The 16,754-nt window shown below is 39.8% G+C and overlaps 1 protein-coding gene across 1 annotated transcript in view; it reads left to right on the top strand.

Moving 5' to 3' along the window:
- LOC126174966 (brefeldin A-inhibited guanine nucleotide-exchange protein 1) overlaps positions 1-16,754 on the top strand; it is a 264,490-nt gene that overhangs the window by 43,927 nt on the left and 203,809 nt on the right. Inside the window, exons 4-6 of the mRNA XM_049921435.1 lie at positions 2,346-2,525; positions 10,823-11,036; positions 14,752-14,888. Coding sequence (XP_049777392.1) covers positions 2,346-2,525; positions 10,823-11,036; positions 14,752-14,888 — 531 coding nt within the window. The remainder of the gene's footprint in view (positions 1-2,345; positions 2,526-10,822; positions 11,037-14,751; positions 14,889-16,754) is intronic.

Genomic DNA, 16,754 nt, shown 5'->3' with positions numbered 1-16,754 from the left:
TGTGACAGTTTTCTTTTCTTTAGCAAATAGAGCTTCATGCTTCCATTAAGCTTTAACTCTACTCTCTGCCACACCTACCACTTTAACCTCATATTACTTAAGATTTACTGATCTTCATTTCCCCTCATCTGGTCTGGAGGTCACACTACCAGACTCATCTGGTCCAGGCCAGATGAGAGAAAACAAAGATCAGCAAATTGTAAGTAATTACTTTTTTACATAAAAAATCGCAGCGTAAACTATTTAATAATCTAAAACTAACAAAACTGTATCATTATAAATCTCCTTGATGATGCCTTAGAACAAGAAAAAGGCGAAACGCATCTGGTATAAATAAATTGAGTGGCAGCAGCAAAAGGCAGTTTTATTTACAAAACATGTATGAAAAAATATGTTTCACTGTTTTTGGAAATTCGTTCCCTGAGGGGAATAGGATCAGAATGATTCACTGACTGGTCATCACCTAAGTGTCGCTATTAAGGGAATTTTTAAGCTAGGACTATGAAAACCAATATTTGGTTTATCAGTCAGAAAATAAAGAAAATGTGTGTTTCAGCGTTTTTGGAAATTCAACCACGAAGGGGGTATAATAGTAGGTGAAAGTTTTTTTTTTTTTAAATACATATGGAAGAACTACTAAAGTATTTTTAAGGCTACATCTATGACAATCGGTATTTGACTTCTCAGTTAGAAATTAAAAAAAAAAAAATTCATTATTTTTGGAAATTAAACCCCTAAGGGAGTGCAATAGGGGATAAAGGTTTTTAAGAAAATATTTCGCTACATTAAAAAAATTTTAAAGCTAAATTTACGAAAATTGCTATTTTACTTCTCAGTTATATGTAAAGAAATACTTGTTAGAGGATGAAAGTTGCTATGTAAATATCTCCACGAGAATGCTAAAGGCATGAAAATTTGGACACTAGCTACCAGGATCGCTTTTTGGTCAGAAGTACATTCAGAGAAGACCATGCTTATATGACCTTAATTAGCATGAAAAGCGTAGGTGTTACAATTTGTTAACAACACAAAAATGTATTTAAATAAAAACAAAATAATCTCTGAAGCCATACAGTTTATACGAGCAAAGCAGCAGATGCTAATCTAGTCAGCTATAATTTGGAGCTTATGGAAGCACATGCTGTTAAATTCCAGGGGAAATTTCTTGAAAAAAATTATAATTTTTTACTTACTTTACACTGTATTCACATTGACAATTTGATCTGCACAAATGAGATGGAGACAAAAAATGTTTATTACCGCTACTTTGAGCTTGTTATAAGATATAGAATTATATTTTAGAAGAAACAAGTAATAGTGTAAACAGAATCATGGTTTTGAAATATATATGATATTCATCTTGACGCTAAAGTTCACTAGTGAGAGTTTACTTTTTATTTCCACGTTTACTTCAAAAGCTAAACATGTTAGGAAAGGAGTATGCCTTTAGCAAAAGCTATTGTCTTCTTTTTTGACCAATCTGTGGCTTCAGTGATGTTTCACCATCATCAGTTGGTTTCTTTTATCTTTCTAAATAGCACACACTGTTGTTCTTCCAGCTGTCTATCACCTGCTGCGCAACTTGTATTTCAATACACTGTATCGAGAGTGTCATCTGAAATTTTTGTGGTTTCCACTGTTTACAAAAAACTGAGTACAACATTTTGTATCTGTATTGTTCTTTCCTTATACATGTTCCAAGAACGTGTATTGTGTTAACAAATGACTTAACTGAAGGTGGTCTTTAATGCCTTGTATAAGCTTCCTAATTCAGTTAATAAGTACCAGTTTGGCTTCTGATGTTGACAAGAAAACATTTTAGAAGTGTGGAGCCTGTTTTAATCTCTTTGGTACCTTCGTAGGCTAAATTATTTTGACAGCTTCGAAGCTGCCATAAAACATGATATTACTCAGTACTTTTAATTTCTCTCTCTCTCTCTCTCTCTCTCTCTCTCTCTCTCTGTGTGTGTGTGTGTGTTGTGTGTGTGTGTGTGTGTGTGTGTGTGAGAGAGAGAGAGAGAGAGAGAGAGAGAGAGAGAGAGAGAGCGGGAGGGAGGGGGAGGGGGGCGCAGTGAACCACCCCTTTTGCTCCTGTTTTGCTGATTGACGTGTGACATGTTAGGTTTGGCATTCTGTTGAAAATTATTCCAGTAATTTTCTAATGTAAATAAATATTTCTGTGGAGAAAGAATAAGATTCAAAATTTTTGAGTAACAACTGAATTATTGTAAAAACTTGTCATTTCTACTATTAGTTTACAAAAGTTCTTAACAACAAAGTATCAACAATTAGAATGTATGATTAGTAATTACTTGGTCCTCATTAATGCTACTTTTGACTTTCAGGCACTCTTGACAGTTGTTACTAGTCAGCATGTTGAGGTCCATGAGGGAACAGTCCTGCTTGCTGTCAGGACATGCTACAACATTTACTTGGCCAGCAAGAATCTAATCAATCAAACAACAGCCAGAGCAACTTTGACACAGATGTTAAATGTTATTTTTATGCGCATGGAAACCCAAGCTGTAAGTGTAAACAACTCACTACCACATAACTGTAGTGAGTATAAAGGAAATCTTTATAAGAACTCAAGAATTAGTATGGTGGTCATTGTTTGCTAAAATTTTTGTAAAGTTAATTCATAAACATACGGAGTAAGAAAATGTACACTGAGGTGATAAGCCACATGATAGTGATATGCACGTGTATGTACAGATGGCAGTAGTTCTCCATACAGAAGATATAAAAGGGCATTTCATTATGGGAGCATTCATTTGTACTCAGGTGATTCACGTGAAAAAGTTTCCGACATGATTATGGCCGCAGTAAAGAAATTAAGTCTTTGATTGCAGAATGGTAGTTAAAGCTAGATGCATGGGACATTCCATTTTGGAAATTGCTAGGGAATTCAGTATTCTGAGATCCAGAGTGTCAAGAGTATGCCAAGAGTAGCAAATTTCAGGCATTATCTCTCACCAAGGACAATGCAGTGACTGACTGGTGGCCTTCACTTAATGACAGTGTGTGTTTGCGTAGAGTTGTCAGTGCTAATAGACAAGCAACACTCCATGAACTAACCACAGAAATCAATGTGGGACATACGACAAACATATCCGGTAGGACAGTGCGACAAAATTTGGCATTAATGGGCTATGGCACCAGATGATAGACTTGAGCATCTTTGCTAACAGCACAGTATTGCCTGCAGTGCCCCCCTTGGGCTCATGACCATATCAGCTGGACCCTAGCTGGTTGGAAACCATAGCCTGGTCAGATGAGTCTGGATTTCAGTTGGTAAGAGCTGATGGTAGGGTTTGGTGTGGCACAGATCACACGAAGCTGTGGCCCAAGTTGTCAACAAGGCATTTTGCAAGGTGCTGGTGGCTCCATACTGATGTGGGCTGTGTTTACATGGAATGGACTGGGTCCTCTGGTCCAACTGAACCAATCAGAGACTGGAAATGGTTATGTTTGGCTACTTCTAGACCATTTGCAGCCATTCATGGACTTCATGTTCCCAAACAACGATGGAATTTTTGTGGATGACAGTGCACCATATCACCAGGCCACAATTGTTTGCAGTTGGTTGGACAATTCAAGCGAATGATTTGGCCACCCAGATCGTGCAACATGAATCTTATTGGACATTTATAGGACATAACTAGAGGTCAGTCCATGCAAAATATGACACTGGCGACACTTTCGCAATTAGAGACTGCTGTGCATGCAGCGTGCCTCAGTATTTCTGCAGGGGATTTCTAACAAGTTGTCGAGTCCATGCCAAGTCGAGTTGCTGTACTATGCTGGGCAGGAGGTGGTCTGACACAATATTAGGAGGTATTCCATGACTTTCGCCAGCTCAGCATAGCTTTATTAGTGACAGTGATAATCCAACTTTTTCTTAAAGGAAATTTGTAATAAATTTATTCAGTAACACAGAGGAATTAAATATTCACTAATTAGTGAACATGCGTGGAATGAAAGGGAATATGGAACCAATCAGCATTAGTGAATATTCTGTAAAAACCCAACCCAGGATATGGTTTTTTGTGTTATGACTTTGAATACTATACTGAAAACAATATCACCAAGTCTCTTACGTTAAGAGTGAATGAGCTTTAGAAAGCAAAGAACTACAGCAAATGCTGTATGTGTGTTTAAAAAGGATTTAAAACAGTGTGATAAAGAAATTCACTTGCCTTTCAGTAAACTTTTAAATAATGTCAATATAAAGAGAGAACGTTCCTGCGGGACGTGACGGAAAAAGGAATTTATGGAATACATATATCTAAAAACAAAGATGATGAGACTTACCAAACAAAAGCGCTGGCAGGTCAATAGACACACAAACAAACACAAACATACACACGAAATTCAAGCTTTCGCAACAAATGGTTGCTTAATCAGGAAAGAGGGAAGGAGAGGGAAAGACGAAAGGATGTGGGTTTTAAGGGAGAGGGTAAGGAGTCATTCCAATCCCGGGAGCGGAAAGACTTACCTTAGGGGGAAAAAAGGACAGGTATACACTCTCTCGCGCGCCGCGCGCACATATCCATCCGCACATACACAGACACAAGCAGACATTTGTAAAGGCAAAGAGTTTGGGCAGAGATGTCAGTTGAAGCGGAAGTAAAGAGGCAAAGATGTTGTTGAAAGACAGGTGAGGTATGAGAGGTGGCAACTTGAAATTAGCGGAGGTTGAGGCCTGGCGGATAACGAGAAGAGAGCCCAAGCTATCCGTGATCTGAAGGCTGACTGTTCCATCGTCATTCTTCCGGCGGACAAGGGTTCCATGACAGTGGTACTTGATCGTCGGGAATATGTGGCTGCGTCAGCTTTCAGACAACACCACATACAAAGTTTGCCAAGGTAATCCCATTCCTGATGTCCAGGCGGAGCTTCAAGGAATCCTCAGAACATTAGGCCCCCTACAAAACCTTTCACCTGACTCCATCAACCTACTGACACCCCGCACCCCTACCTTCTACCTTCTTCCTAAAATTCACAAACCCCTATCGTCCCGGCTGCCCCATTGTAGCTGGTTACCAAGCCCCCACAGAACGTATCTCTGCCTACGTAGATCAACACCTTCAACCCATTACATGCAGTCTCCCATCCTTCATCAAAGACAGCAACCAATCCTTACCCAGTCTGTTACCCCGGAAACCATCCTTGTAACCATTGATGCCACTTCATTATACACAAATATTTCGCACGTCCAGGGCCTCGCTGCGATGGAGCACTTCCTTTCACACTGATCACCTGCCACCCTACCTAGAACCTCTTTCCTCATTACCTTAGCCAGCTTCATCCTGACCCACAACTTCTTCACTTTTGAAGGCCAGATCTACCAACAATTAAAGGGAACAGCCATGGGTACCAGAACGGCCCCCTCGTACGCCAACCTATTCATGGGTCGCTTAGAGGAAGCCTTCTTGGTTACTCAGGCCTGCCAACCCAAAGTTTGGTACAGATTTATTGATGACATCTTCATGATCTGGACTCACAGTGAAGAAGAACTCCAGAATTTCCTCTCAAACCTCAACTCCTTTGGTTCCATCAGATTCACCTGGTCCTACTCTAAATCCCATGCCACTTTCCTTGACGTTGACCTCCATCTGTCCAATGGCCAGCTTCACACGTCCGTCCATATCAAACCCACCAACAAGCAACAGTACCTCCATTATGACAGCTGCCACCCATTCCACATCAAACGGTCCCTTCCCTACAGCCTAGGTCTTCGTGGCAAACGAATCTACTCCAGTCCGGAATCCCTGAACCATTACACCAACAACCTGAAAACGGCTTTCGCATCCCGCAACTACCTTCCCGACCTGGTACAGAAGCAAATAACCAAAGCCAATTCCTCATCCCTTCAAACCCAGAACCTCCCACAGAAGAACCCCAAAAGTGCCCCACTTGTGACAGGATACTTTCCGGGACTGGATCAGACTCTGAATGTGGCTCTCCAGCAAGGATACGACTTCCTCAAATTCTGCCCTGAAATGAGATCCATCCTTCATCAAATCCTCCCCACTCCACCAAGAGTGTCTTTCCACCGTCCACCTAACCTTCGTAACCTCTTAGTTCGTCCCTATGAAATCCCCAAACCACCTTCCCTACCCTCTGGCTCCTACCCTTGCAACTGCCCCCGGTGTAAAACCTGTCCCATGCACCCTCCCACCACCACCTACTCCAGTCCTGTAACCCAGAAGGTGTACACGATCAAAGGCAGAGCCACGTGTGAAAGCACCCACGTGATTTACCAACTGACCTGCCTACACTGTGAAGCTTTCTGTGGGAATGACCAGCAACAAACTGTCCATTCGCATGAATGGACACAGGCAGACAGTGTTTGTTGGTAATGAGGATCACCCTGTGGCTAAACATGCCTTGGTGCACGGCCAGCACATCTTGGCACAGTGTTACACCGTCCGGGTTATCTGGATACTTCCCACTAACACCAACCTGTCAGAACTCCAGAGATGGGAACTTGCCCTTCAGTATATCCTCTCTTCTCGTTATCCGCCAGGCCTCAACCTCCGTTAATTTCAAGTTGCCGCCACTCATACCTCACTTGTCTTTCAACAACATCTTTGCCTCTGTACTTCCGCCTCGACTGACATCTCTGCCCAAACTCTTTGCCTTTACAAATGTCTGCCTGTGTCTGTGTATATGCGGATGGATATGTGTGTGTGTCCTTTTCTCCCCCTAAGGTAAGTCTTTCCGCTCCCGGGATTGGAATGATTCCTTACCCTCTCCCTTAAAACCCACATCCTTTCGTCTTTCCCTCTCCTTCCCTCTTTCCTGATTAAGCAACCGTTTGTTGCGAAAGCTTGAATTTTGTGTGTATGTTTGTGTTTGTTTGTGTGTCTATTGACCTGCCAGCGCTTTTGTTTGGTAAGTCTCATCATCTTTGTTTTTAGATATATGTTTCCCACGTGGAATGTTTCCGTCTATTATATTCATACAATTTATGGAATACATTTGATAGACACTCTGAAGTGCCGTTACAATGATAACACCAGTGCTGGAGGTTTAAATGGCAAACTAACACATTCTGTCTTGACAAATAAAGGGCCCAGATGAGTGCAGTGTAATATAGACACTTTTTCATATATCTGGTCAATGCAGTATAAGAACGTAAAACCCAACCTGATGCAGGTATTTTCATAGATTGACACAACATACTAAATTGTCTCTTATACCACAGTTTTATCAGAGAAAGAGCATGATTGAAGAAATATTCTTGTTATGTAGTATATAAGGAGGATATAAACTGAATATGTAAACATGAAAACTAAAACTATGGATTTTGAGGGAAAATCCATTAAAATGCAAATTGTTGTTTGTAACGAAATATTAGACCAAGTTAAACATTTAATGAATGAAATTTTCACTCTGGCTCAGTGTGTGTGTGAACATGAAACTTCCTGGCAGATTAATACTATGTGCTGGACCAAGACTCGAACTAGGGACATTTACCTTTCACAGGCAAGTGCTCTACCGACTGAGGTACCCAAGCACGACTCATAGACCATCCTCACAGCTCTACTTTTGCCAGTACTCCTCTCCTACCATACAAACTTCACAGAAGCTTTCCTGAGAAACTTACAGCACTTGCAATTCTGGAAGAGTTTGAGTCTTGGTCCGATATATAGTTTTAACCTGCCAGGAAGTTTCAAATCAGCATACTCACCATTGCAGAGTGAAAATTTCATTCTGAAGACATTCCCCAGACTGTGACTCAGCCATGGCGCCACAATATTCTTTCTTCTAAGAGTGCTAATCCTGCAAGTTTTGCAGGAAAGCTTCTATGAAGTTTGGAAGGTAGGAGATGAGCTATTGGCTAGAGCTGTAAGATGGGTCATGAGTCATGCTTGGTTAGCTCAGTCTGTCGAGCAGTTGCCTACAAAAGCGAAGGTTCTGAGTTAGAGTTTCAATCCGGCATGCAGTTTTAATCTGTGAGGAAGTTTCAAGTTAAACATTTAATTATACAAATTGTGACATTGCCTATGTGAATATGAGTAAGATATTGACAAGAAAGTAGCTAAATTCATGAACACTGGGGACAATAAATAGATGCCTGAAAAACAAAGTGTGGAAGGATATAGACTTGAAATTTTATAAGACTGTTGGTTTTGTTATATTGTTCTATGGCAATGTGGGTCTTGCATTGTCAGTAGAATTTGTACATCATGAATGAGATTTTGTGGAGCAGTGAAAAATGCAGTAGATTACCGTATTTACTCGAATCTAAGCCGCACTCGAATCTAAGCCCCACCTGAAAAATGAGACTCAAAATCAAGGGAAAAAAATTTTCCCGAATCTTAAGCCGCACCTGAAATTTGAGACTCAAAATTCAAGGGGAGAGAAAGGTTTTAGGCCACACCTCCAGATCGAAATAATGTTGGTCCATTGGAATACGAGACACAATTTAGGTCGAATGTATGACTATAGAGCTACAGTAGTTTGGTTCTAGTCGTAAGCTTAGCAGTTAAGCTATGCCAGGTAGCCATTGCTATGCGTCAGGCACTCCGTCCGTATTTATACGGGTACCCTTCCTTTTTCACGTGCTTCATCTGGTATGAATTGATTGCTTATTTTTCTTTATGATAAGTGCCGTTCTCTTTGTTATAGGTGTTTACGTCTCTCTAAGCTAAAAATGTATTACTATACTGTGTCATGCATTGTTTGTTGCATTCTGTGTTTACGGCCTGTTGCCGCTCGCGGTACGGCTTGCTTTTGTGCACAATACCGCCGCATACAATTTAAAAAAAAGAAAGAAAGAGAGAGAGAGGGGGGGGGGGGGGGGGGGGGGATCGTCTCATTAGCGAAACAATGGCAAGAGACTGCTATTTGTTGTTACACTGCTGCTTTCTTTGATAATGATCAACAAGGACCAAATAATAGAATGCGTATGATAGAAGATTTTTCTGAATGAGAGTTTAGCGAAAAATTTTCTCCGTTTGAAAATCTTTGCAGGCGCCTCTTTAGTACATTACATTTGGCACAGAAATTAGTCATCTTAGATTTAAAAATCTAGTCAATTGCCGTGCTTCATTTCTGACTGTGTCACTATTAGGCACAAGAATAATACAAATATAAACATGACATGATACGTATATTCTTCCGCGTTTGATGTTGTCTCACTCTAGTTTCATAGTTTATTAGGCAGACAGGTTTTAAATGAGATAGCAGCAGACACGAAAGAATACATGGCAAAATGTTTATATTCGTATTATTCTTATGGTGAAGAGAATATTGCATGTGATTCACAATTCATAAAAGTTCCTATTAGCAACCATCTCTTCTCACAGGTAAGAAAAAATTCAGAACATAGTGTTGGCCATATTGACAAACATCCCAAACACTCTTGCCAGTCGGATTTTCGTAGTACATTGAAATGCTGCTAAATTCGAAGATGAACAATACTTAATTTGTATTTACTTCGTTGGGTAATGTATGAAAATACAGTGGTCGAAACTCGGGGCAGAGAAAAAAGCTGGTCTTCCACCTTTTTTAAAAAAAATTTATTTACAGACGCAGAGGTTTTGGCGCCAGTATTTATTTTTGTGCCTGCAAAGCATGCCTGTGTAGCACTACATATATTACACGGCAGAAGTTAGTTGTTGCGGCACCTACCAACATTTTTCAGAACTTCCGCATACTTTGCACTCGATTCTAAGCCACAGGCGGTATTTTGGATTACAAAAACCAGAAAATAAGTGCGGCTTAGATTCGAGTAAATATGGCAGGCAGAATTACGAATGAACTGAACATCTTTAGATAAATAAATAACAGAACAAAATTGAGAGAAAACATTAACGGAATGATTATGCAAGGATTTTCTCTCAAAATATTAAAGTATGAACCTGAAGGTTAAGGAAACAAGGAACACTGAGGTCAGTATGGCTATTGTGGTAGACATGTGCTTAAGGCTTGAAGTACAGAAGAAAGCTTTGTACATTAATAACAAAACTTAGTTCTAATAAATTGTGCTTCATTGGGTATGTATGTGATGAGACACCATAAAGTTTGAGGGACAAAAATGTTTCTTTTATTGAAATAAAATGCACAGACATTGAGTTATTCCAGTCTTCATTTTTGTTATTACATTTCTGCAAGCCTTAGATAAAAAGTCCTACAGTTAAGAGCATATACCTGTGTAATAACATGTTATAACGTAGCTATGTGTTCTCACCTGTGGGAGTTTCCTTCACATTAATTATATTGTCCCTTACATTTTGCAGAGACTGCCTTTTTGCTTTTGATGGGAAGGTGTTTACTGCTAACCGTAATTAATTATCAGGACTTCTAGAAAATGTAATGATTGTGAATAATATAGTTTTTCCCATAGTTTAAAATAAAATTAATATTGGATCCAGACATCTACATAAGTAAACCAAAAGCAACTGAATAATTATTGGTAGAAGTTACTTTGTGCCATTCTTTGTCTGTTCCTTCCTGGTTTCACTTGCCAATGGATGTGAACTAACTTCTTGAACAAAAAAAGTATAATCCTGCTTGGTCAATTATATATATTTTTTCATTTAATTGACAATTGCAACTTGCAAAACATAATCCATAATTATCAGTTGCTTTGGACTGATGACTTGTGGTAATTCACAGTAAACATAATTTGGGAAGGGAGCAAATTTCATAAGGTGTTCAAAACAGTGTAATAGTAAACTAATATCTACATGTCTGGAACATTACAGTTTCAATATTAGAGAATAAACACAGGAAATAAACTGATCTGTAGTTTTATTATTAAAGAGGATGATGGATTATGAAATAGTCTTAAATTTCTGTTTATTAGACAGATGATGCTGCCAGGTTTAAGAGTAGCCTTGAAGTCACAGAACAACTTCAAACAGAGGAAAGGCACACACATGATGATGTTACACAACAACCAGAAGATCAGTTACCCGTAAAAGAACAGGAGAACTTGCAGAATGCTGTGGAGTCCGAAAATACAAATCGTGAAATGGTGCGAAGCATGTTGGACAACATTGTCGATTCTGTAGTCACAGGTGGTAACATTCATTTTTATTGCTACCTCGTGTGTGTGTGTGTGTGTGTGTGTGTGTGTGTGTGTAAGCTGTTGCACTTTTTTCAGTACTACCAAAAAATCTTTCTTTCTGTGTGATAAAGTAAATACAAAGTGTTATCAGTAGCCAACAAAACCTGCTTTACAGGATCTCAGCTACAAGGAATTACACTGCACTCACAAAAATGCAAGCAGTTAAAAACAAATTCACCTCCTTTTAGAATCAAGATTTTTCTCTTGAAAGTAAAAACCTAAATTCTAATTTTATTAATAAAAGTTCAAAAACTTTGCATTTCAGTTTTATTTAGTACTTACGCATACTCAGTGTTGGTGGGCAGTATCTAGCTTACAGATCAGTTGGTATGTTCATCCAACAAACAAAAGCTCAAAAAAGGTATTTTTGCAAAAAAATTATTTGTTTCAGCATTGAACACCCTGGTTCACATTTACCGATCCTCCCTCAGCCATAAGGGAGTTTTAAAAAAGAGAATGATTCAATCTGACACCTCGAAACGTGTCCTGAAACTTTTCGTACAGGAAGAATGCACTGAAAAAAAGTACAGTGTCAAAATTTTAGCTGCTAAGATGCAAGGCAGTAATTTTTGAAAAAGTTGAAAATTGCCAAATTTGTGGCCTGCCAGGCGGCTGAAGAAAGTACACCCCTACAGCAGACAGTGCATATGCAATGTAGCAGGCACATATTGTTTGTTGACAGTGTATTGATAAACAGATACAAGACTCAGTGCAACCGTAATTTGTAAAGTGAATTTCAGTTTCTGTTAGTAGTTTCTCTGACATGGTTCACAGTTACTATTCACTCAAATTTGCAAGTTGTGTAATGTATATAATAATTAAAAGTTACTTTTGTGATATCAATATAATGGAGATAAAACAATTAATGTTCAGTGTGTTTTCTGCTCATATACCTGCTAATAACATCTGCCTTTGTGCAAGATGTGGAGTTCCACAGTAATCGGGAATCCAATTAACATTCTCATTTTTGCAAAGATGAAATATGTAGAACATGGTATGCAATGCATCCTTCACCTACACATCAACTCAGCCAATGAACACACCCGTCAACTCCTATCCTTAATAAAAGTCCTCAATCTTTCCTCTCCCACATCCACACCGGCTGTTCAGAGCATCCTCCTACAGGCCAACCGCAAATTGACCTCCATCTGTCCAGTGGCCAGCTTCACACATCCGTCCACATCAAACCCACCAACAAGCAACAGTACCTCCATTATCACAGCTGCCACCCATTCCACATCAAACGGTCCCTTCCCTACAGCCTAGGTCTTCGTGGCAAACGAATCTGCTCCAGTCCGGAATCCCTGAACGATTACACCTCATCCCCTCAAACCCAGAACCTCCCACAGAAGAACCCCAAAAGCGCCCCACTTGTGACAGGATACTTTCCGGGATGGGATCAGACTCTGAATGTGGCTCTCCAGCAGGGATACGACTTCCTCAAATCCTGCCCTGAAAGGAGATCCATCCTTCATTCCTTCATGAAATCCTACCCACTCCACCAAGAGTGTCTTTCCGCCGTCCACCTAACCTTCGTAACCTCTTGGTTCATTCCTATGAAATCCCCAAACCACCTTCCCTACCCTCTGGCCCCTACCCTTGTAACCACCCCCGGTGTAAAACCTGTCCCATGCATCCTCCCACCACCACCTACTCCAGTCCTGTAACCCAGGTGTACATGATCAAAGGCAGAGCCACATGTGAAAGCACCCACGTGATTTACCAACTGACCTGCCTACACTGTGAAGCTTTCTATGTGGGAATGACCAGCAACAAACTGTCCATTTGCACGAATGGACACAGGCAGACAGTGTTTGTTGGTAATGAGGATCACCCTGTGGCTAAACATGCCTTGGTGCACGGCCAGCACATCTTGGCACAGTGTTACACTGTCAGAGTTATCTGGATACTTCCCACTAACACCAACCTGTCAGAACTCTGGAGATGGGAACTTGCCCTTCAGTATATCCTCTCTTCCCGTTACCCACCAGGCCTCAACCTCCGCTAATTTCAAGTTGCCACCGCCATACCTCACCTGTCATTCAACAACATCTTTGCCTCTGTACTTCTGCCTCGACTGACATCTCTGCCCAAACTCTTTGCCTCTACAAATGTCTGCTTGTGTCTGTATATGTGCAGATGGATGTGTGTGTGTGTGTGTGTGTGTGTGTGTGTGTGTGTGTGTGTGTGTGTGCAGTATGTATTTTGTACTATGCTTTCTAATCGTGGCTGCTTCAGCTCATTCACTGATTCATGTGTTTGGCGGTAAAGGCTGCACAAACCACTGTTATAGGCACTTCTTCATATGGCAAAAATGAGTAACTTCAGCAGTTTTTGGAAGTAATTGCAGTGAGTCTTAGCAGCTAAAATTTTGACATTGCATTTCCTTCATTGTATTCTTTGTGTGTAAAAGAATTTCAAGATAGATTTCAACATGTCAGATTGGACTATTTCTTTATAAGTTTTAAAAAGACCAATTCCACGACAAGCACCAGTGCAGTAGAACCCCAAAGCTTGAACCTGCCAACATGAAATTAAAAAGTGTGTGCAATATTAGGCACATGGACAGTATTTGGAACACTCACTGTATTATGTTGGTGCTCAGTCTGGAAGTATATCCCATTTGTATCTTGTATTTGAAGCATTTTTTGTCACCATTGTTTGACCACATGGTAAGGAAGTTTGTAGTGCATACTTTATAATTGCTAGACTGTTTACAGATATGCAAAGTTAAATTCTAAATACATTTGAAGACAAAAAAATTACCACAAAGGAACTAGGACAGAATTAGAAGCTGTGATGTACATGTACATACAAAGAAATGATTACAGTTTCAGAAAAAATGGATGATTTATTCAAGAGAAAGGGCTTCACAAATTGAGCAAGGTAACACATTGGTTCACCTCTGGCCCTTATGCAAGGTGTTAGGTTGATAGTTGCTGGGTCTCCTTCTGAAGGATATTGTGTGCCAAATACTGCACTCTGTTTTATTGACCTTCATGTCAAGCCATCCTGGGCTTACATTTCAGCAAGATAATGCCTGCCCACACACACTGACAGTTTTTGCTTGTATTTGTGCTTGCCAAACCCTACTGTGACCAGCAAGCTGGCCGCATCTCCCCCAGTTGAGAACATTTGGAGCATTATGGAAAGGGCTCTCCAACAGCTTGGGCTTTCGATGGTCTAATGCGTGAATTGGACAGAATCTGGCATGATATCCCTCAGGAGGTCACCCAATAACTATCAATTGATGCCAAGCTGAATAACTGCTTGCCTAATGGCCAGAGGTAGACCAATGGAATATTCACTTGTTTAATTTGTGAAGCTCTTTCTGTTCAATAAATCATCCAATTTTTCTGAAATTGTAGTAATTTGTTTGTGTGTATATGTACACATCTACTGATTTATGTCCCATTTGGGTATTTCCTGTGTGGAGCCTTCTTTTTTCTTAGATCATATTTTTCACTGTGTATCGTGGAGTGAGAGAACATGACATTGTAAATGTTGAAGAGGATGTTAAGCTCAGAAGCCTCTTGCTACTATTTGAAAAGAATAGGCTAATGCATTCTAATATTTTAAGTTTCTTCCAAGTTGCCATAGTTTTTAAATATATGAAGGCTAATCGTACTGCCTTGTTGACTTTGTGGTTATGATGTCTGCTGCAGGTTGTGAAGCAGAAAGCCGCAGTAGTACTACAGGTGCAGAAAGTGGAGGTGACTCATCACTGGCAAATGAGTCTCAAAATGAAGGTAGCCAACAGAATCAGAGTGAAACGCCCAGCATCACAAGAGTACCATCACAGGTAGGAGGGGAAAGTGACAGTTACTTCTTGACTTGTGCACACAGAGAGTAGCTATAAAGTTTTAATTATGCTATGCCATGCCACTAGTGGAGCCAAATCACAGTGGTGCAGCCCGTTGATAAATTGGAGAAGGGCAGCACTGTTTGGTTCTGACCCCTCTAGTGGTGTGTTACAATACTGTGGTATGTGCCAGGATTACAGTCGTGTACCCGCAAAGAAAGAAAAAGTTAAGTAACTTTTTTAGGTGATAATTAAAACTTTTACTTTCATAAATAAAAAAAGCCTCGTTATCTGACAAGCACCTTATTTTTTGATTTGTTAATGCTACTGCCATTATTATTTTGAAGCTACATGATTTATATTTTTGTGACTGTTTACGATTTGGAGAATAATATATAATCTCCCAAGACCCCACCCCAGTTGCCATAACAATAACAGCATGGGCTGTCAAGTGGAAATTGAGATTTCAGACAATCTAAAGAATTTACAAGTAAAGGTATTATATGCAGGTTCTAAATAGCGACAAGTAACACAGTTTTTAAGTTCTTGCTCATTCATATCAATCCTTATGTCATACATGAAACTTCTTACTTTGAAGCAAAATGCTCACCAGTTCTTGTGCCCTCTGTTAGATTTATGTGCCCCACTTCAGGGACATTAGCTGCAGGGTCCATATAATGGAGTGGGTACAATACCTTACAAGCTCAAAAATACAATGAGATCGTAAGAGACACAGGACATCACTTGTGCAAACATCACACAAAATACTTGTGTAAAGATTTGTACTTGATATTGAGAATGAATGCTCAAAAAGTATCATAATAGCTGTGAAAAAATATGTAAGGGATGCAGTGTATCATTGAAATAACAAATGACGCAATTGAAGGCTTTCCAAAAACGTCGATAATGATGCATGAAAATAAGTCAAATGTTTCTACTTCCCAGACAGTTATCAGTTCCAGTTACGTCAGTGGGTAAACATAGTACAAAATTCAAATAACCTTTATAGGATAATAAATATGTCCCTAATAAGTTTTTTGGTGCTTATTATGTATATACGAGGGTCGTCCACAAAGTAAGTTCTGTTTCTGTTTCTACCTGTGGCAGCGCTACAATCGCAGTTCCGAGCATGTGCAGCAGTTTCTGACTCAAGGAGAAGACATGTATGCCATTTTCAGATCACTGCTGCCGAAGTGTGCTTTGTAGTGTTTCTTTATGATGTCAGCTGTAATTGAAAATGCCACTGCGTGTGAAATGAGATCTGTGATTTGTTTTCTAAATGCAAAGAAAGTTAAACCATGGAAATTCATTGGCAAATCTGCAAGGTTTATGGACAAAATGCTATGAGTGATTCAGTGGTTAGATGATGGGTCAGACTGTTCAATGAAGGAAATGATCAAGTGCACAATGAAGAACGAAGTGGACACCAGTCTGTGGTTACTGATGAACTGGTTCACACAATTGAAGAGAAGATTAAGCGCAGCCCGGACCCCACTTCTAGCGACTTTCATCTCTTCTTACACCTAAAATCTGTTCTTGGTGGTCAACACTTTAACGATGCTGACGAGCTGAAAGAACATGTTACCAAATGGTTGAATACACAGGCGGCAACCTTCTATGAAGAAGGCATACAAAAATTTGTGCCATGCCATGACAAGCGTCTACAAAATTTCGGAAGCTATGTAGAAAAGTAGTTTAACAGTTGTAGATTTTTGTACAATAAATATTTTTTCTGTATCTATACACATTTGTTTTATATAACCAAATGGAACTTACTTTGTGACATACCTCGTATATCATAAATAAACTACGAAAATGCAGTGGGGGGTCCTATACATAACTTTTACCACTGAAAAATTTACTTCA

The sequence above is a fragment of the Schistocerca cancellata genome, chromosome 3, assembly GCF_023864275.1.
Source record: "Schistocerca cancellata isolate TAMUIC-IGC-003103 chromosome 3, iqSchCanc2.1, whole genome shotgun sequence".
Lineage (NCBI taxonomy): Eukaryota > Metazoa > Arthropoda > Insecta > Orthoptera > Acrididae > Schistocerca > Schistocerca cancellata.
The sequence above is the reverse complement of the archived record's forward strand: the minus strand, read 5'-3'. Positions and strand labels throughout refer to the sequence as shown.